The sequence below is a fragment of the Danio rerio genome, chromosome 19 (assembly GCF_049306965.1).
Source record: "Danio rerio strain Tuebingen ecotype United States chromosome 19, GRCz12tu, whole genome shotgun sequence".
Taxonomy (NCBI): Eukaryota; Metazoa; Chordata; class Actinopteri; order Cypriniformes; family Danionidae; genus Danio; species Danio rerio.
Genome location: NC_133194.1, coordinates 9,875,911 through 9,899,000, shown reverse-complemented (window position 1 = coordinate 9,899,000; position 23,090 = coordinate 9,875,911). Strand labels below are relative to the sequence as shown.

At 36.4% G+C, this 23,090-nt stretch overlaps 1 protein-coding gene across 7 annotated transcripts in view; it reads left to right on the top strand.

Annotated features, from left to right (window-relative positions):
* Nucleotides 1-22,567, top strand: part of celf3a (cugbp, Elav-like family member 3a) — a 79,070-nt gene extending 56,503 nt beyond the window's left edge. For 2 of the 7 annotated variants that reach the window (XR_012394712.1, XR_012394711.1), the window contains 10 exons: nucleotides 2,052-2,131; nucleotides 2,313-2,456; nucleotides 4,573-4,717; nucleotides 7,313-7,462; nucleotides 10,980-11,039; nucleotides 14,478-14,582; nucleotides 14,811-14,954; nucleotides 16,873-17,009; nucleotides 17,271-17,384; nucleotides 21,372-22,567. Coding sequence is in view for 4 of the 7 variants with exons in the window: in XM_068215179.1 (XP_068071280.1) it covers nucleotides 2,052-2,131; nucleotides 2,313-2,456; nucleotides 4,573-4,717; nucleotides 7,295-7,462; nucleotides 10,980-11,039; nucleotides 14,478-14,582; nucleotides 14,811-14,954; nucleotides 16,873-17,000 (974 nt within the window). In the remaining 3 variants the exon portion in view is untranslated. 7 annotated transcript variants of the gene reach the window in all.
* The last annotated feature ends 523 nt before the right edge of the window (nucleotides 22,568-23,090 follow it).

The window sequence follows — 23,090 nt, the reverse complement described above, 5'->3', positions numbered from 1 at the left end:
CCTCCTTCCCTTGTAGAATTAAAATATGCTCTATACCAACTGTTTTAATGAACTGAGATTGCCTTGACCTTAATTTTTATAATGTAAAGCCATCTATTAGGGAAAAGCAATGTACATAAAGGCTTTTAAATATTTCTCCACATTTTTCGAGTGCCTGGGACTGATTTTTGTTGTGTAAATTACAGTAGTTTAGTAGTTGTTGGGTTTGGGGCTGACATGCAATTAAAAGTTTTCCTTAGGATATTATACTATACTATACTGTACTATACTGTAGATTTTTTTCTTCTGAAGAAAGTCTTATTTGTTTAATTTCAGCTAAAATAAAAACAATTTTGAATAAAAAATAAACAAACATTTTAAGGTTAAAAGTATTAGCCTAATCTTTGCCTAATTATTTCCTAACATATTAGCTCTACAGAACACTAATAATTATGACTTCAACTGTACACATATTTGCTGAATTAATGATGAAAATAAATATTCTGTCAGAACCTTAGATTTTATATGCAAACTAATAAACAAAACAAGCTTTGTTTTGAGAAAACAACTACAAAGAAAATAGAATTTTTAAGATGGTTTTATCCACTATTCAAATTTTTTATGCCATACATGTATGTAGTGAGTGGTGCAGTGGGTATTGCTGTCGCCCCACAGCAAGAAGGTAACTTTTTCAAGCCTTGGCTGGGTCAGTTGGCGTTTCTGTGTGGAGTTTGCTTGTTCTACCCGTTGTTCCAGATGGAAGGGCATCCGCTGAGTAAAACATATGCTGGATAAGTTAGCGGTTCATTCCAGTGTGGTGACCACTGATGAATAAAGGAACTAAGCCGAAAAGAAAATGAATGAATGAATGAATGTAGTATTGCACATTTAATTAACTGTGCAAGTATGTTGACTAACTTGGATGGGTCATTTTTGTTAGTTTTTTTCGCCTGAAGTGTCTTACCTTAAAAGCACAGTTCACTCAAAAATAAAAATGTAATCTCCATTTACTCTTTCTTCTTATTTTTCTTTACGTCAAACCAAAAAGAAGATAGTTTGAAGAATGTCAGAAACCTGTAGCCATCGACATCTTTAGTAAGAAAAAAATACTTTGAATGTCAGTGGTTTTTAACATTCTTCATAGTATCAAGAACACAAGAAAGAAACTTAAAAAGTGCACAATTAAATAATGCATCATTTGCATGCATTCACTCATTCATTCGTTTTCTTTTTGGTATATTCCATTTATTAATTCGGGGTCGCCACAGCGGAATGAACCGCCAACTTATCCAGCATATGTTTTAGGCAGCGGATGCCCTTCCAGCTGCAACCCATCTCTGGAAAACATCCATACACACTCATTCACACTCATACATTACGGACAATTTAGCCTACCCAATTCACCTGTACCGCATGTCTTTGGACTGTGGGGGAAACCGGAGCACCCGGAGGAAATCCACGCGAACGCAGGGAGAACAAACTCCACACAGAAACGCTAACTGACCCAGCCGAGACTCGAACCTGCGACCTTCTTATTGTGTGGCAACAGCACTACCTACTGCGCCACCGCGTTCATTTGCATATTTAAGTAAAACATTTTAGAAAACTTTGAAAAATGATAACAATTCCTTCTTTGTTGGGGAAATATGTAGATATTAGATATTTATTACCTTTTCCCCCTGCAGTGTCTTGCCTTAAAAGGACAGTTCAACCAAAAACAAAAATGTAATCTCCATTTACCTATTCCTCAAGTTACTCCAAACCTGTTTTTTTTAAAAAAAATTTTAACCTTTGTTTTTTTCTTTACGTCAAATCAAAAAAAAAAAAAAAATTGTTTGAAGAATGTCAGAAACCTGTAGCCACTGACATTCATAGTAAGAAGAAAAAATACTATGAATGTCAATGGTTACCAGCTTCCAACATTCTTCAAAGTATCTTCTTTTGTGTTCAAGTGTAAAGTGAATTATTACAGAATATTCATTTTTGTTTGAGCTGTCCCTTTAAATACTCCCACATGATGAAGCTTCGTTTTTCAACTCTAAATGTCAAACGATGTGTTTGTGCTTTCGCAGGTTGTGCGTTTGTAAAATATCAGAGTAACGCAGAAGCGCAGGCGGCCATCAGCGCTCTCCACGGCAGCCGAACTCTCCCGGTTAGTGTTTGGCATTCAGGATTCCTCCCACAATCACGCACAATACAGCCACAGCATTGTTCACACATTCACACTCGCTCTTTGTTATGTTTTTTTGTTTTAACTTCACCCACTGCATATTTAACCTCCAGACTCCTCAGTTTCTCTTATTTGAGTGCGGATTTCTCTCTCTCTCCCTCAGGGTGCTTCTTCTAGTCTGGTGGTGAAGTTTGCAGACACGGAGAAGGAGCGAGGGATCAGGCGTATGCAGCAGGTGGCCTCTCAGCTGGGCGTCATCAGTCCCATGAGCCTCCACCTGGGCGCCTACAACGCCTACACACAGGCAGTGAGACACCGCACCACACAACACCATAATCTAATGCTGCAATATACAATACTTCAGAGTTTCCCAGCCCTGTTCCTGAAGGCACTCCAACAGTACATATTTTGGATGTCTCCCTCATCTGACCCATTCATTTCAGGGTTTGCTGTCTCTTCTAATGTTTTAACTGTGTGTTTGATTAGGAAAAGGTTGAATATGTGTATTGTTGGTGTGCCTTCGGGAACAGGGTTGGGAAACGCTGCAATACTGTGCAAATGTCTTAGGCCACAGTTACTTCCATTAAGTGTCATTTGCTCAGTTATGTCATTTTAAATGTAATGGTGACATTGTTTGACATGTCTGTTGTTGTTATGTTACATCATAACCTGTCTTTGGCATGAAACGTGACATTAGTTACACAAAAAAACTCATGAGGCCATTACAATCATCAAGGTTTCAGGGCAGTCTTATGAACACGCTCTTCCAGTATGTAGTAAGTGTTGCCATTATCAAACTACAATAGGCATACTAGCTTGTCCATCATGGAATTTAAATGTACTAGGATGTAGTTTGAAAACACTTTGGAATGAAGTTTAACCGGGCTTAAAGCAATGACTGGAGGCTGTGTTGGGTTCGGTACCAAAAATACTTTCATAATTACTTTGCGCTCTGCAAAATGGGAATTCCTTATTGGAATGGTTTGGCATAATAACCTCAGTTCAACCTCTGAACAGGACTCCAACTCACAGTTTAAAGGGACCGTTTACCCAAAAAATGGGAGTTACCTGCCATTTACTCACTCTCAAATAGTTCCACACTTTTTCTGTTGCACAAATAAGAAGATATATTGAGGAATGCTGGAAACCAGCAGCCATTGACTTCTATAGTCGGAAAAAACATGGCTTCCAGTTTCCAACATACCTCAGTTTATCTGAAACTCAAACAGGTTTGCAAAAGGTGGCATGAGAGTAAACAATGACAAACTACATTTTTGGCTGAACTTTGCCTTTAATATTTAAAAGCCCTATTGTCCAAATCTTTGGATTAACTTGTTAGTTTTTCCTCTTCTAGATTCTGACACTCAGATCTACTTAGCCTTACTGCCTAATGACTACAGCCCCATTGACACCTTCTGCCAATGCATTGATGAAATCAACAATTGGATGTGCCAAAATTTTCTTCAGTTAAACAAAGAGAAAACTGAAGTCATTGCGTTTGGGAACAGAGATGAGGTTCTCAAGGTGAATGCGTACCTTGGCTTTAAGGGTCAAACAACAAAAAATAAGGTCAAGAATCTTGGTGTGACTCTGGAGTCAGATCTGAGTTTTAACAGTCATGTCAAAGCAGTTAGTAAATCAGCATACTATCATCTCAAAAATATTGCAAGAATTAGATGCTTTGTTTCCAGTAAAGACTTAGAGAAACATGTTCATGCTTTTATCAGCAGCAGAGTGGATTACTGTAATGGTCTCCTCACTGGCCTTCCCAAAAAGACAGTTAGACAGTTGCAGCTCATCCAGAATGCTGCGGCCAGGATTCTGACCAGAAGCAGGAAATCAGAGCACATCACACCTGTCCTCAGGTCTCTACACTGGCTCCCAGTTACATTCAGAATAGATTTTAAAGTATTATTACTGGTCTATAAATCACTAAATGGCCTAGGACCTAAATACATTACAGATATGCTCACTGAATACAAACCCAACAGATCACTCAGATCTTTAGGATCATATAAACTAGAAATTCCAAGAGTTCAGTCAAAGCAGGGTGAATCTGCCTTCAGCCACTATGCCCCTCGCTGTTGGAATCAGCTTCTAGTAATGATCAGATGTGCACCAACATTAGGCATGTTCAATCAACACTGAAAACACATCTGTTTAGCTGTGCCTTTACTGTATGAGCACTGTGCTGCGTCCAACAGATTGCACTATTATGTTTTTTCGTTTTCTTTTTCATTCTTTTATAACCTATTTTAACACATTTTGAATTGTTTTTATTTGTTTTTAAATCATTTTTATTGTCTGCATTTTATATCCTAAACTTGTCTTTTTTATTCCTGTTTATGTAAAGCACTTTGAATTGCTACTGTGTATGAAATGTGCTATATAAATAAACTTGCCTTGCCTTGCCTTCTCATCAGCTTGTCCAGCAGCAGGCGTTGGTGGCTCAGTCTGCATATCTGTCTCCGGTTGCGACGGTTGCGGCAGTACAGATGCAGCAGTTGGCAGCTCTCAACCCCAGCAGCATCATCGCTACACCCATTGCCTCAATCACGCCCTCCTCAGGTACATCAACATCAAAAGGGTCCAAAATGGTGTCTATTATTTTTAAGTTCTGTTTACACATGGCATTAAAAGTTCTGTAAAGTGCTTTGAAATGTGTATCTTTATTCAATGTTTGGCGTAACTCAACTGAAATATGAATACAGGGTGGGACACAGAGTAGCTCCTCCCCTTTTATTAACAGCCAATAGCGTGTTGTTTTTATCACCGCTCTGCCGGTGAAAGAGGTTAAGATCAAGCGAATTAAATGAAAAGCAAATGAGAAGCGTTCTAAAGGGTGCAGGGCATGTCAGATATTCGAGAGCATTTGATTGGATAGAAGATTTGATGAGAGACTGAAGTAAAAAATCATTGATTCATTTAGGCGGAAGTGACAAACTGCAAGCTTTGGATGTTTACGTCTTCTGTTTTGTTGCACATTTGATTTTAGATATTATCAAGACTAACGTACTGATACTAACATCTAAAAAACTTTAACATCTGTTTTTGTTAATCTGATCACAAGTAGACAAAGGTTGTGTTTACTATTGTCCAATTTTAACTGTGTACATTGAGGGGAGGGGCTGTGGGCGGATTCTGAATGCTTTGGTTGGACCTCGAGGGAAGGTTTAAACACACTTGCATGTTAATGCGCACTTATTTTACCTTTACAAAAGATATTAAACTCTGCAAAGCTTAAATCCTATTTGAAAATTGTGATTCTCGATGCTACACAATTGACCCTTCGCTAAACCACACCCAAAAAAACGTCACCCACCAATCATGGCTTAGCAACCGTAGCTACATGCAGGAGCTCTGTCAAGCTTTCGAGCGAGGGAAACAGGCCAAAGTGTTGTACCCGGTATCCTAAAAGTTTGGACAGTGTGGTGAATTTTTTTTCCTTTTCAAAACTTTGAACCCAAGGGGAGAAATGCCAGCGTGGATCAAGCTCTGTGAGGGGCGCTAAAGGAGCGGAGTTAAGTTGGTTTTGTTTTCGACATTCACATTCAGTAATAGACCTACGGCAATAACTCACACACCTCTTACCCTAAACAGATCTAAACTGTGTTTCCTACAAAAATGCATATGTTTCACAGCTGTCTTTTCCTTTTTTTTCACTCAATATTATGAGCACTGCTCCGTTTAAGCCTTCGCCATAGTAGTCATGCAAATAGCAATCATATTTCCATCTGTTTCAAGCTACGAATATTTGAAATTACATATCAATAGAACAAAACCGAGATGTGATCACAAACTGAGCACTTGCGATCAACATACTTCACCCGCTGCTGTTTTTCAGTCATTTATAAGCCTCATTTCCAAGTCAGAGCTACAGTTCACCGATGTTTTCGTCTGTTTTATGGAGATTAAGTTATTGATGACGATGTTATAGCTGGTTAGTGTTAGAGTTTCCTCGTCGGTTAGTAACGCTTTATTTCATTGCACAATTAATATATCAGGTTTTTTGGCTAAAAAACAGAAATCACGGTTTACTTTGTTATTATTAGATTATTTTTAAATTTCACCTGTCCTGTGCATGAACTGAGCTGTTGAATGGTCAGCATATGAGGTGGCTAGGCTAACCTAGCTTCAATTTTGATTAAGTTATCTTCTAATCAGGTGGTGAATATACCCCTGTAAGGCACACTGCAGTCCTTTTTTGTCGGGCTTTCTCGGATATCTCACCTGTTTGCCAAAAATGACTAATTATATCCCTGGGAATGTCTGACACGGGCGCATAAATATTGTAATAGACGTACCATGCACGAAAGCTTGACTAAGGAAGGCGGGGCTTAGCGAAGGGTCAATTCAAAAAGAGAATTTTTCCTACTTCCTGTTTGGAAATAACATCTACAACAGTGCTTGAAATCGGACAATCGACCTGTGAACTCAGCGAGACGTGCTATTTGTTGTTACTACCAAGGAAGAGACTAGTTCTGCTTAATAATACTATAGATTAGCATTAACATTAAACAACTACTAAACTTTAACACTAAATATTATTAAATATTCCCACTTAAAGATGTGACGTGTGATTGACTGGACCGCATTTAACAGTTGAAATTCTCAGCTCACACTTTCAGTGCGTTCCAAACAGCATATATAACCCTCCAAAGTGCACTTCGGAGTGAAAACAATCATGTCTGCCTATCCGCCATATTGAAATGCACTTTTGAACCACAGTGCTCAAAACTGGCCTCTTCGAAGGGGAAGGATATTGAAGAGTACAACTGATGAACACTTAGGACCCGTATGTTGGTTTGGGCAGCGAAGTTGTTTGGTGTTACACACTGTGCTCAATTTAGAAGGGCTCACGCCTATACCCTAATCCCTTCAAAGCTGTTAAACACTTGTAAGGGGTTAGGGCATAGTGTTGAGTAAAAATGCATGTGTTCAGTCAGTAGGCAGTCATCACGCAAATGCACATCCACACTACTACAGCAGTCCAATAGTATGTGTTTTTGACCACCTCTGGTTGTGGTCAAAGGGGGACTAGCTTAAACCATTTTAGACCCCATGTATTCCTGTACTTGGCATCCTCCACTTGTGATCAGATCGACAAAAGCACATGTTAACTCAGCTGTTGTTTCATTTTGAAAGTGTGTAATTGTGCTGTAGGTACGAGCACTCCTCCAACCATCGCCGCCACACCCGTGCCTGCTCTGCCTCCACCCATCGCAGTCAACAGTTACCCACCGGTCCCTGCAGCGCCCAACGGCCAGTCTGCCTCCGAAGCACTCTACACTAACGGGGTCCACCCATATCAGGGTGAGCAACTTCCTGCAGTCTTTAGAAATATATAATGCTACATTGAATCATTGTTTAGTAAATATATTAATAGTAGTCAATGTTTGAGTATAACAGCATTAGGTTAATGTGTCCTGTAAAATAATAATGACCAGTGCTTGATATTAACACCCGCCAACCTGCCAGATGTGGGTAGATTTTAGCTGTGGTGGGTTAGAGAGCTGCTCCCACTAGAAACTTTGGCTGGATGAAAATCATTTTTCAATTGTAGTTCATTAAGAAGCAGCACGACTGACAAAATAACTGTTCACTTGAGCAAAAGAAAGCAGGTGAATACCGAATGAGAGCAGGTTTTTCACCTGCTTTCTTTTGTTTACAGTTATTTTTTTATTTGTGGTTTAATCATCATCATTTACAATAATATTGCATTAACGGGAGATTAACTTTCCATTTATGTATAGTTAACTGGTGATCTGGGACCTTTAGCCTGGACACACTTCTGTGCATAGTTTTAGATACATGACAATAGTTCTTTTTAAAATGTTATGTTTAAAAAGAAAGGTTTCGTTGAATAAAAATGCAAGTATACAGCTACAGTTGAAGTCAGAATTATTAGCCCCCCTGAATTATTAGCACCCAAGTTTATTTTTTCCCCAATTTCTGTTTAACGGAGAGAAGATTTCTTCAGCACATTTCTAAACATAAGTTTTAATAACTCATCTCTAATAACAGATTTCTTTTATCTTTGCCATGATGACAGTAAATAATATTTTACTTGATATTTTTCAAGACACTTCAATTCAGCTTAAAGTGACATTTAAAGGCTTAACTTGGTTAATTAGTTTAACTAGGCAGGTTAGGGTAATTAGGCAAGTTATTGTATAATGATGGCTTGTTCTGGAAAAAACATAGCTTAAAGAGGCTAACAGTTTTGTCCTTAAAATGACTTTTAAAAAATTAAAAACTGCTTTTAATGTTGCTGAAATAAAAAAAGTTAAATTTCTTCCAGAAGAAAAAATATTATCAGACATACAGTGAAAATTTCCTTGCTCTGTTAAACATAATTTGGGAAATATTTAAAAAAGAAATTAAAAATCAAAGGGAGGCTAATAATTCTGACTCTAACTGTATATTTAGCTTGTTTTAAATTGTTTTATTTATTTAAAAGTTGTAGCTAAGCAATAATGACTTTTTTGTGTATTTATTTTTGGTGTGGCCAGAGAAAAATTTGGTAAATGCTTAATGCTGTGTTTTGAAAAGTCATGTGAAATAGGAACTAATTGCAATGCAACACTGTGAAGCCACAAGCCACTTGCTCCTTGAGCAAAGTCATACACAACACAAAAAAGTGAAACGAATAAGGAGGCTCGTGGACATAACACAAAATCTAAATCAAGTCATTTTAGCATGCTAAAGTCAAAATTCATGCTTATAAAATATATTTCCCAACAACAGAATTGTGGCTAGTGAAAATGCAGAGTGGCTAGTAACGTTGGAAATCTACTATCCACAGTGGCTGGTGATCAAAAAAAATTAATGTCCAGCCCCGATCATGACTATAATAAAAATATTAATGACTAATATGTAATTTCTCTCTAATGATTTACAGAGAACATGCGAAATGTTATTCAGTGTAACTGTGTTTAGTGTCATATTCTCAATAACAAATCTGACAAGTCATATTTACAAAAACTAGTTGATTAAATATTGAAAGACTCTTAAAAGGGATCACACAGCGGCTACATTAAAATGAATCAGCATTTAAATCTGCTTGGTTTCACCCAAATTTCACTAGTGTAGAAATATACTAAAAACTGGGTACAATCAATTATAAATACACACACAATCTAGTGAGTACAGACAGAAGTAAATGTTGTGAATAAATCTATATTACACCAAATAATATGGAGCCAGATCAGTCTCAAAGATAATACATTTGCCTTCATAAATGCACAGCACAATTCATAAATCCACCACTCCAATTCGTAAATTCAAAACTTTCTTTCAAAAATATTTTCTTTTTGGCTTAATGCCTTTGTTATTCAATGGTCGCCACAGAGGAATGAACCACCCATTTATCCAGCATATGTTTTACTCAGCGAATGCCTTTCCAGGTGCAACCCTTCACTGGGAAACATCCATACACACTCATTCACACTCATACACTATGGATAATTTTGCATATTGAACTCACCTATCCTGCATGTCTTTGGACTGTGGGGGCAACCGGAGGAAACCCACGCGAACACAGGGAGAACATGCAAACTCCACACAGAAATGCCAACTGATCCAGGCGAGGCTCGCCTAAAAATTCATGAATCCACATTTAGTAATTTAATCAGAATAATATAGGCTGATAACAATTTAATAAGTGACTTCTATAGCATTATTGTGCTGCATAAGGGGTAAAGCATCTGCATCTGAAAGTTAATAAAATGATAAATGCAACAATTAACGTGGTAAAATTCAATTCAAACATAACATTCTGATCACAGAGGCGATCGACAAAATAATATTCTGAAAATGCCAGCAGGAGGCGGCAAGGGATTGTGTTACTAAACGAGTCACTTATTTATTCGATTTGTTTGAATCAATGATTCGTTCAGTAAGATTTGCTACTGAATGCACTAAATTCAGCCATTCACGAATGACATAAGATCACCGTACTCAATATTACTGATTTATAACGTTAGTATATTTAATTTATGGCTGTTGCATATATATTAGGCCTACACTAAGGTCGAGACTGCTGGTCACTACAAATTCATTCGCTCCATGCTGTGCAGTGTGACAGTTTTACCACGGATTATGAGAACAGATGACTATAAGATGCCTAAGCATGATGAGAGTCTGGATATTTGTGCTAGTTTGTCCAGATAAAATTGCTTATCACACTTTACTCTGACGTTATTTTAATGACAAATGTCTAATAATACTGCTAAAACAATATATTTGGTGGAGCTTCTTGAGTTTGTTCAGTTAGGAGTGTTTTGATTGGTGGATTAAAACTCACCGCAATTGGCTAAACAGAATGTTTTTCAAAAAAAGATGTGTACGAATCACGTCCTGCCAGGAAGGTCTCAAAAATACCGTGCACCAATTCAAAGGACTAAATGTGCATGTGAGCATTTTCAAATGCACATTCAGTGGTTCGTAAATGCATCTAACATAATGCATTGTAATCCAAGAACTTCATATATAAATAATTGTGTACAGATTTGAAATGTATTTAGGGAAGATGCATATGTGTGAGCATTTGAGAAACTTTTGAATTGATGAATTGTGTTTTGAATGTATGAATTGGAGTGGTTGATTTATGTATTGTGCTGTATATTTATGAATTTTATGAATGTATTACTTTTGAGACTGATCTGGCTCCATAAAATAACAGCAGAAAATTGCATAATTATTTCATTAATTACAGACTTTACTTGTATTCTTGACTGCTTTCTATGTACGTAGCGTAAATGTAATTTGATATTTCTATTTTATTCCGATGGACTCATTCTTTTCTTCTTGTCGTTATCGATGTTTTCAGCTCAGAGTCCTGCGTTGGATCCTCTCCAGCAGGCGTATACAGGCATGCAGCACTACACGGGTGAGGCTTCTTGACTCAACAAACTCCATTCGAGACTTGTCAACAGTGAAGAATGTGGCATAAAATACTCCCCCTTTATTTTTTAATAGATTGTATTACAAACAATCTGCTTGGAACAGTTTGGAGCAGTTAAAATCCAATTCAAGAAGTCAATTCAGTGTGGTGAAATTAAAAGTAATTTTCAAATTTGTTATGCTTTTTTATGGCAGAACTGAAGATTTAGATTTCTGGTTTAGAGCCTTTACCAATCTCTTATTAATATTTAATTTTTCTACATGCATTTTAAAAGTAAACTGATGAATAATGATGAAATGAATCACTGAATGAAGTGATTCGTAAATGTGAATTGTTCAATCGAACTGATTTCCCTCAATCAAAGCAGATTCATAACTTTATCAGTAGATATTCTTGCTACAGAAGTTTAATCAAAAAGTATTTTTTTACACCACAAAGGTGGCAAAGAAATCCCTCAGGAAGTTTTTAGTTGGGATATTTTAGGTTTATGCTACAGCGGGGAAAATAAGCAATGAACACGCCATGTTATTTTACTGGCAATAATATTTCTAAAGGAGCTGTTGACATGAAGTTAAACCAGATTTTGGTAAAAACCCAAACAATACAAGCATGAAAATAAAACAAAACAAAAAAATCTGAAAAATGAGTTACTTTATGTGTAATAATGAAATGACACGAGTAGAAAGTACTGAACTACTGAAATGTATTTAATACTTTATAAAAGTTTTTTTTTTTTGGGTGATGGCAGCTTAAAGACGCCTCTCATATGAAGAATGAAGTCACATGAATTCCTCAGGTGTGAGTTTTTCCACACACGTCAACAGAGTACAAAAATCTTGATGGCTCTGTGGGTCTTGTCTATCAAATCTGATTTTTATTTAGTATTTTCTATTGAGTTCAGATCAGGTGATTGGATGGGCCATTCCACAGCTTTATTTTCTTTCTCTGAAACCATTTGAGGGTGGCTATGTTTTGAATCACTGTCTAGCTGAAATGTCCACCCTGGTTTCATCTTCATCATCCTGATAATGTAGATGTTGGACTGAAGCAGCTGATATTACAGTGCTGAAGGGCAGAGGGTAGCTGAGAAAACTAACTACTGAGAGATTTCAGCTGCTGTCTGGGCTTTCACTGCCTTTCTACACCTCCCTTTCTTCATGTGTTCAATACTTTTTCTCTGCGTCATTTCATTTTATTACACAACTTCATTTGTAAACCAATTAGATTGGTTTTCTCTGCATATATGGATTTATTTGGTTGATACCAACATCTGGTGAAAATTTAAAGTCAACAGCACCTTTAGAAATAGGTTTTCTGAGAAAAATGAACTCAATACTTATTTTCCCAGCTGTACATTGCTTCTGTGTGTAATGTACTTTAAGGGGTAGTTGATACAAAAATGAAAATTGTCTCATGATTTGTTCATCATCCTCTGGTTGAAATGCTATTTGTTTGAACACAAAAGAAGATATTTTGAAGAAAGCTGGGAAACTGTATCCATTGATATCCATAGGATTTGTTTTTTCTACCATGGAAGTCTATGGTGACAGGTTTTTGGCTTTCTTTATTATACATAAAACAAATATATTGAAAATAGCATTCAAAATGCGTAATACATATTTATAGTTACTAGTTAATTAGTTATTAGTTGGGTGAGACCAGATCTGCGGACATTTTTTGCTATTTCTGCACAGAATTTTATAAAAAATCTGCAGATTTACAGTAAGCGGATTATACCTTTTATACCTTTTTAACTTTTATTGAATGTTTACAATGCAAATCCAATTAGATCCACTTAATTGGTAAACAAAGCAAGTCTCTTATTAAATATATATACTAAAAGACATTCTTTACAAAATGTATTGTAAGTAAATCATATAAACATTTTCATGTTAGTCAATAATATTGCTGAAATTTATTTAAAAACTGAATAAGTATAAATGTATGCACATTTACACAAGTAAATAAATAGACTCAACAATGGGCTCAAAATCTGCAGATTTCTGCACACAGAGTCCGTGTGGGCCTAGTGAATAATAACTAATGAAGTTATGATAATAACCTTAACTCTTCTGATTTTTATTGAAATGCAGTAATGTGTAAAGCTACTTTGAAACAATAATTATTGTGAAAAGCGCTACACAAATAAACTTGAATTGAATTAAATATTCAAACTAATGTTCAACAGAATAAAGAAACTTAGTGAGTACGCTCTCATCCTTTTAAAAGTGTTTACTTAAATATATTCTATAATTAATTCCTACAATCTGGAGCCCCTAGTGCAATTAAAAAGAAGATGGGAGGTGGAACTAGAGATAGAATTATCTGAAGACATGTGGCAATCCGTTTCAGACAATATTCACTCATCTTCAATTTGTTTAAAACATAGTGTCATGCAGTTTAATGTAGTTCATGGATTACATTGGTCCATAGTGAAACTAGCCAAATTTAAACTGAGTATAGAGCCCAATTGTGACCGATGATATTGAGACAGCTACTCTATCTCATATGTTTTGTTCAAATTAAAGGATTTCTGGCCGCTAATATTTAAATTTCTCTCGCACGCATTAAATACCTATAGAGTACCTGAGGCCATAATTCTAATTTTTGGTTTCACATCACAGTCCTTAAAAATTTCCTCCAACCTTTAAGCAATGGCTTATGGAACTCCTACACCACCTGACCATAGAAAAAATTGGATATACTGTAATAGGCTGTACTGATATGTTTTTTTCAAATGAAGATATCTTGAAGAAAGGTGGGAAAATGTATCCATTGATATCCATAGGATTTGTTTTTTCTACCATGGAAGTCTATGGTTACAGGTTTTCGGCTTTCTTTATTATACATAAAACAAATATATTGAAAATAGCATTCAAAATGCGTAATACATATTTATAGTTACTAGTTATTTAGTTATTAGTAGGGTGAGACCAGATCTGCGGACATTGTTTACTATTTCTGCACAGAATTTTAAAAATCTGCAGATTTACAGTATGCGGATTATACCTTTTATACCTTTTCACCACCTGACCATAGAAAAGATTTGATATACTGTAAGAGGCTGTACTGATATGTTTTTCTCATCTGGCAACCTGTTTTAGATCACATAAATAAGATTGACCCATCAGTTCTTTTAGAAGAGTAAAACCTTTTCTTGTTATTTTATTTTTATTTTCTTTCCTTAAATATGAGAGTAAAATATGTATTTTTTATATTATTATTAATTTGTGTTTTATTTTAATATTATTAATATATTTTTATGAGAAATGGTCTGGGCTATATTTACAGCAGGGCCGACAAGTGCACTTTGTCTTCCTCAAGGTCTTATCTGCTCAAAATAACAAACGCAGACCTCAGAATGGCTCTTGAAAGCATTACTATACCCAGGTCTCATGTTTACCCTCATTGCTCCACCCACAGCTACATACCCCGCTGCTTATGGATTGGTCGGTCAACCGTTCCCACATCAGCCCACCTTGGTTGCCCAGCAACCCCAACAGCCGCAGCAGCTGCAACAACGAGAAGGTAGCCACGTCATTTCCCCTTTCCCACCGACTACCACAACCATCGACATCCTGTTTTTGATTATTCCCCAGTCTATTATTGAACATGTCATTGTTCTCCGCTGAATCTCATACTGCGACATAATCCCTTTCAGGATTTAGCAGGATTAATTCCTTTTTTGATAAAAAAAATTCAGATCAAATCTATCTATGTATGGAAATATCTCATTTCTCTTCTCTCTTTCTCCAGGACCAGAGGGCTGCAATATCTTTATTTATCATCTGCCGCAGGAGTTCACTGACTCGGAGATGCTGCAGATGTTTCTGCCCTTCGGTAACGTCATCTCAGCCAAGGTGTTCGTTGACCGCGCCACCAATCAGAGCAAATGCTTTGGTGAGTGATTTCGACAGGCTCGAATAAATATATGATGAAATTGTAACATTTTAAGGTACGTTACAATAAATAACGGCCATTAAATTGGACATATTATGCAGAAATCAGTTTTATAAGGGGTTGTGTGGCAACAGTGTGCGAATAAAACCAGCTTCTAATGGTTAATATGTATTAATTTGATATTTTTTTGTAATCACGCTTAATAAAAGCAGTCTGCAGAAACACTCTGATCGACATTCTCCCTTTATACTTGTCATCAGATGGGGAAAGCCCCGCCCATTAGCAATGATCTCACCCTCATTAGCATAAGATGTTAGTCTTGTTTATGAATGCTGACACATAGGTGTTTGTAGCTCCGCCCTCTTTTAAAAAGAGCACAATCTCATTTGAATTTAAAGCGACAGTCACCAAAAGGGCACAATTTGGATCAAAGCCTAAAAGGGGCAGTTTTAAAGAGTTATAAAACATTATTTGTGGGGTATTATGAGCTGAAACGTCACACACACACTCTTGAGACATCAGAGACTCGTTTTATATCTTGTAAAAAGTGGAACATTTTAATTCATACTAGAATCATGCTAACCACATGTTAATTTATTGTAGAAATAAAGTAACAACACGCCAATTCATACTAGAATGATGTTAACATGCTAATTCATGCTAGACACATGCTAGCAAATTTGCAAACTTATACTTGAATCATGTTAACAACATCTAATTTATGCTAGTAGAAACATACTAATTCATGCTAGTAAATATGCAAACTCATACTAGAATCATGCTAACATGTTAATTCATACTAGAAACATGCTAATTCATACAAAAATTGTCAACAACATGTTTATGCTAAAAAACATGCCAGTAAATATACAAATTCACACTAGAACCTTGCTAACAACATGTTAATTCATACTAGAAACATGCTAAACAATGCTAAAAACATGCTCGCAAATATGCAAATTCATACTAAAACCATGCATACCACGTTAATTCGTACTAAAAACATGCTAACTACATGCTAATTCACACTAGAAACATGCTAGTAAATATGCAAATTCATACTTGAATCATGCTTACCACATGTTAATTCATACTGAAAACATGCTTACAACATGCTAATTCATGCTAAAAAAACACGCTAGCAAATATGCAGATTCATACTAGAATCATGTTAACATGCTAATTCATACTAGAATCATACTTACCACATTAATTTATACTAGAAACATGTTAACAACATGCTAATTTATGCTAGAAACATGATAGTTTATATGCAAATGCATATCAAAATCATGCTTACCACATGTTAATTCATACTAGAATCATGTAAAAATGCTAATTCATGCTAGAAACATGTTAGCAAATATGCAAGTTCATACAAGAATAATGTTAGCAAATATGCAAATTCATAATGACATCATGCTAACTATGTTCATTCATACTAGAAACATGTTAACAACATGCTAATTCATGCTAGAAACATGCTTGTAAATTTGCTAATTCACTCTAGAATCATGCTAACAACATGTTAATTCATACTTGAAACATGCTAACATGCTAATTCCTATTAAAATTACATAATTCATGTCAAAACAATATTAACAACATGCTATTTCATGTTAAAACATGCTAAGTAATGCTTGAAACATGCTAATAACATGCCTTTCTCAAGCCACCATAAAATTAGTTTTCAAACATTATTATCTAGTGGTATATCATTTTTTATAGACTTTATTTATTGAAAAACATTGAATAATAATTTCACCATATATTTATATTCTCTCCTTTTATAATCTCTCCATGGCTGTAAGCAGAAGTTTGTCATCAAGTGACCAGGCGATCATCAATGCCTCACTCACACAAACCTTTTCGTCTTCTCGTTTGTTTCTCGTTGCTGGTCATGTCCTTCATGTCGCAGGTTTTGTAAGCTTCGACAACCCGGCGAGCGCACAGGCCGCCATCCAGGCCATGAACGGCTTTCAGATCGGCATGAAGAGGCTCAAAGTGCAGCTGAAGAGGCCTAAAGACGCCAACCGTCCATACTGAGACCAACAGGTGAGCAATAAATCTCACCGTATTTCTAAACTAAGCAGTTTTTGACTATTTAACATGTGTAACCACTGCTCTAATGATGTGTTATTTAAATACTTGAATAAACCTAAATAAAATCAGCATTTAAGAAAGAAAAAGAAAAGAAACGTAGTGGAAAAGGAAAAGAATAAGCACTCATTAATTTTTACTTTCATTTATTGTTTTTGTGCTGTGTCATTGTCCACTCTCCTGCCAAAAAAACCCGATCAAACAAACAAACACAAGCTCATCCACACCAAGGCTGCCCCGTCCAATCATAACTCGTGCGGAGACCACGTCGCTATGGCTACGGTGGCCTAGCAACCAATAAGCTCCCCCTTCCTCCCACAGCGTTGGTTTGTAAGTTGATTGGCCTGTGTTGGTTGCTGTGGCCATATATTCCTGCCTGTGATGGTTGCCATTAGCAGTTTTGTTTTTTGGCCCTTTGTCATGTATCCTCCATGCTGAGAGTGCATGGCGGGTGACCGTGGTGACTATGGACTGTGTTTGGTGCGTTGTGACTCTCTCTCTCTTTTTGTTTTACACATACTGATCAATAACTGACACTGCACATCTGTGATTCTTTACCCTCAACCGTAGACAATGGAGTTACTCCAACTCAATTGACCCCTATTCAACTCTAATCAACCAGCTCAATGTGCTGCTTTTGGGTGGACTTTGTTTTTGATCAGTCTCCTCTGTGTTTTGTTTGGTCATGACTCTATTTCTTACACAAAGTACTCCCATATGTAGTCTGGTGCTGTTCTAGTTACTGTGAATGTGGGGTGGGTTTGTATTTGATTCCAAGAGAGTTTGTGCTAGTGGGTATGCTGTTTCGTGCCAACGAGTGAGCTTGTGTGTACGTGCTTGCGTGAATGAGTGGTGCGAAGCAATCGTGCGTTTGAGCGTGAGAGTGAGCGAGAGGTAGGGAACTCATTCATTATATCTCTCAAACCTCTCACGCTGAGGTTTGAGGTGACACTCTGTGGTTGTTTTGGTGACAAAAGTGACGCATTGTGCCGACCAAAGAACAGCATTCCTCTGTAGGAATTCTGGGTTCTTTTAGGAGAACCTGTAGACAAACTTGCTCTTCAACAGCTCATTCATTCGTTTGAGCAGTCCAAAACACTTAATCTGATATATAAGTCAACCTCTGAACAGCCCAGAATTCCTATGGTGCATGTTGGAAATTTGTTTGCCTGCCAGAAATGTCCCCCCCTCCCACTTTAAACGATCACTAACACAGAAATATACACACTTGCATTAAAAACCCCATTCACTGACTCACAATGTAGGTTGCATGGAAGTATAGAATGGTAAGCTTTAGATAACCTTCCCAAATGCACAGTAGTGTTTGAGGGATAGTTCACCCCAAAATGAAAAAGCGCCATCATTTACTTGCCCTCATGTTCGTTCTGAACCCCAAACGTGTTTAAGAACACAACTGACGATGTCTCCAATCAAATCTCTGGTGTTTCTGTTCCTCTGTTGAAAGACTGTTCGCCTACAAAGTCACAGTTCAAAGATAAATCATCCAAGTCGTCTCGAGAAAAACAATGGCTTAACCACTCCTGTTAACCTCTATTGCGTCAGCTTGATGTCACCACTTATATGCAGAATATAGGTTTCTGTAAAGTAGGTTATCTCTTTTGTCGAATAGCACAGGAGATCTCTTGGATAATAGGAGGGTTAAATACTTTGATAAGCAAATATAAACCAAGCTCAATCTTACCTACTTGGTGTAAGAATAAATCTCATTGGTTCTTGGTCAGAGCCCCGGACATGACATCAGTGTTAAAAATTGTGGGCACGATTTATTTATTCATTGCCTTGTTTTACTAAAGTGTGCGCACAATTTATTAAAGCGTTCCTTCATTTTAAGTAAATTGTACACACAATTTATTGTTTCGTTTATTCGATTTCCTAGAGCGTGCACACAATTGAGTTAATTCTAGGTAAATCATGATTTTTTTATTCATTCTCTTGATAAAAATTATTTATAGGACTTACTACAATTTTTAAGGGAAGTGGTTACAAACCATTTATATCACATTATATATAAAATTACTAAATTTAATGTTTAAATTCAGCCCACATAAATGGTTTTCAATCACTTACCCTAAAAAATGTGGTAAATCCAGTGAATCGTTTTTCTCAGTGTATCGTTTTTCAGTGTATCGAATCATTTTTCATTTACCAGTGATGAATTGCGGCTGGAAGGGCATCTGCTGCATAAAAACGAGCTGGATAAGTTGGCGGTTCATTCCACTGTTGCGACCCCAGATTAATAAAGAGACTAAGCCGAAAAGAAAATGAATAAATTAATCGTTTTTCAGTGTTTTTTTTTTTTCAATTTATTTATTCGCTGCTCTATTTTAAGTAAATTGTGCACCCAATTTATTAATTCGTTCATTCGATTTCCTAGAGATTGCACATAATTTAATGCATTCCCTCATTTTAAGTAAATCATTTTAATTAGTTTTTTTGTTCATTCGTTAAAATTTCTTGATTTAATGTTACTTATTTTTACTAATTCATTCCCTCCTTCTGGGTAAATCACGATTTATTTATTTGTTCTCTTGTTAAAAATAATTAATTAATTGGATTTACTACAATTTTTAAGGTAAGTGGTTGCAAACCATTTTTATCTTTTGAACATTGCTAAATTTAATTTTAAATTTATTTAATCTGTAAATTTAATTTTTAATTTATTTAATCTGTAAATTTAATTTTAAATTTGTTGCAATTCAGCCCATATAAATGGTTTTCAATCACTTGCCTTAAAAAATGTAGTAAATCCAGTGAATCGTTTTTCTCAGTGTATCGAATCGTTTTTCACTGTTTACTTCCAATTTATTTGCCTTATTTTAAGTAAATTGTGCACAATTTATTTATTCATTCACTTGATATACTAAAGCTTGCACACAATTGATTAATTCATTCAATCATTCTAGGTAAATAATGCAACCTAAATGAATAGTTATACTTCATGTCCACACACGTCTTCTCAGAATTCTCATGTTTTGTAAAGTAATGATGATAGCTATATTTTTGTCAATCCTGTTTGAGCCTGTTCACAAAAAAGCCGGTAGCCTGAAGATGAATAAATCAAAAACCCAGATAAAAGTCCAGTTCCTGGAGGGCAGCAGCCCTGGGGAGTTTAGTTCTTACCTGAAGGTAAACAAGCCCAAAGGACTCAATTAGTTTGATCAGGTGTGTTTAATAATCCTTCAGGAACTGGATTTGACACCTGTGACTTAAAACAAGGGAATGAATCGTGCACACAACTCCGAGGCAATGAATTAATAAAACAGTTTAGTGCCGTGTTTCTCAACCATGTTTCCATAGGACAACCAGCACTGCACATTTTTTCCATGTGTTCTTAACCAAACACACCTGATTCAGATCATCAGCTCATTAGCTGAGACTGAAAGGCCTGTAATGAGTGTGACAGATAAAGGAGACATCCTAAACATGCAGTATTGGTGGTCCTCCAGTAACGTGGTTGAGAAACACTGGACCGTCTTGCACATTTTGTATGTCTCTCTTATTTGACACACAAGCATCAGTTCATGGATCTCTGTTAACAAGCTGATGATCTGAATCAGGTGTGTTAAGTAAGGAAAACACAAAATGCGCAGGGCGGGGGTCACTACTCTAGTAAACCAAAGAAAACGTTTAATAAATCGTGGCCACGTGCCTTGTGTGGGGTTCCATAAGCTGAAAATAGTGCTGAAGGGACGCATTTGTGTCAATACATTTGAAAAGCTATTCGCTAATCTGTGCGAACAAATTACATCTGATCACATGGAGTGAAGATTCGTATTTTGACCAGCCTGATCTCACGAGTAAACGTGAGTATTTTACGTTTTGTCAGTTTAGTGGCTAATTTGTACGAGTTTAGTCGTATAAAAATGTACGATTTCAAAAACGAGTCGTGGCACTAAACCCCGCCCCTAAACTCAACCATCATTGGTGACAAGCAAATCGTACTCAGTTGTACGAATAAGATTGTACGAATTCATACCAATTAGCCAGGGAATATAAAAATCACGAATTGCCGTGAGATTGTGTTGGTTTGACGTGTATGGATTCATTCTGTGATCTACTTGGGTAAATAGTCTTTCGGTGGCGGGATGGAAAATTTTTATGGATTTGATTCATATTTAGTTTCCCAAGATGAACAAATTTCTTCGGAACGGCGTGAGGACGAGTAAACGAAGAGCGAATGTTGATTCTGAGGTGAACTAACCCTTTAACGTTGTGAAAGACGTAGGAGTGTTTTCGCTGGCCCGTGTGATTTTTGTGCTAACTGCTCTTTTTTTTCGATTTCTTTCTCTCTCGCAGGGAAGACAGGAGAGGACTAACGGAGTCAGTTACGAGTCACTTTTCCTCCGCTGCAAATAACGGGACCAACAACTTTTCGCAAAACTACAGTATAAAAAAAACCTACCGAGATTATTTAAAGGAAAAATATACATGTAATAACAAAGACAGACTTATTGCACAAGGTGCAGGTTAAATAGAAGGATTTACTACCTTAACAGTATACGATATAGGACCAATCTGCACCGCAGCGCCACTCGCTCTTCTGCTTCACACACTGTCGTGCCGTGTGCTTGTGGGTCGTCATCTTTCTGCCCTCGGCCTGCACATCTACGCACTACACACACACACATAAATGGGACCAACGCAAATGTGTCAGTACTACACGAATTTTGCTTCTGGGTTCAAAAGAACTACTGACTATCAAAGTCTTTCTGCAGCAATCTAAAAATGTGTATATAGAAATTTGAGGGGATCATGTTGTAGACATATCGAAACGGTTCGGGAGGGTGGGACTGGGTCAACGTGATCAGAGCAAAGAAATCATGGTAGATAGAGAAAAGAATATCCTTTGGGGAGTTTTGAAGGAGTTTGCTCTCGGTCTCTAATCTGAGTCCAGTTATACATAGTTCTTCATCTTTAATACTTACGGAAACAAAAAGACCTGTGTGGGGTATAGGATGCCGGTCCTATGTTGCAATCCTCCCTAAAATGACTGAATATAGTTTATCACAGAGAAGCTGTAGTTAGAGGTTTTTTTTTTGTTTGTTTTGTTTTTTAGCTTTGTTAGTTTTTCGTTCATTTTTTTAACAAAACAAAAAAAAAATTGTGGATGATTCGAGAAGATTCATGAAAGGTAAAAACATTAAAAATGTATTTCATTGTAAATATCATGCTTTTAAAATGAAGGTCAAGATTTAAACATTTGGGATATTATTATTATTATTGCTATTATTATTATTATTATTTAGGGAAAGTAATTTCTATCTTTTTTTGCAATTAATTTATTAATTTCTTGATGGAGGGCATTTTTTAAATTATTTATGAAGATAGCGGATCATTGGCACGTCTGATGAATCCATGTATTTTTAGACATTTTATTTACAGATTTACCATTAATGAACAATCATTATTATTATTATTCTATTTATTTTCTTCAACTGTTGTTTCACAACCTGTCAATTACAAAAAAAATTTGAATAAAATTTTAAACAATATTGTGTGTCTGTGTGAGATTACTGGAGTAAATGTATTTGTGCTATTTTCAGATGCATTAAAGTATGAATGAAGCACTGTGACTCTGTAGATCGGCACTGGTGGGAGCCGTGCACTGCTCAAGGCCAGTGATGATATACAGCTATATCGCACTGCTTCTCGTGTGATATTGTGTTTATACAACAGTTCGACAGCATCATCATGTATAAAAAAAAAGAAAATCGAACACGGAGAGTCTCAAAAATCCTTTTGTTAGAGGAACTACTTTCTTCCACTGTTCATTCACAACTAAGGCTGACGTCAGAACAGCAGAAACCATTGCTCATAATCAAACGTCACTTTAGAGCTAGTATTTGAATGATTCTCTAGAGTAAAGTGATGACAAAACAGGTGATCTTGCTCACATTTTAAGATTATAAGGCTGAACGGCATGAAATGCCATCAGTCTACAGAGATTTCACACTATTTCTTTTTTGCAATTGGAAGATCACTATACAGTAAGTAACTGCGTTTAAAAAAAGCCTA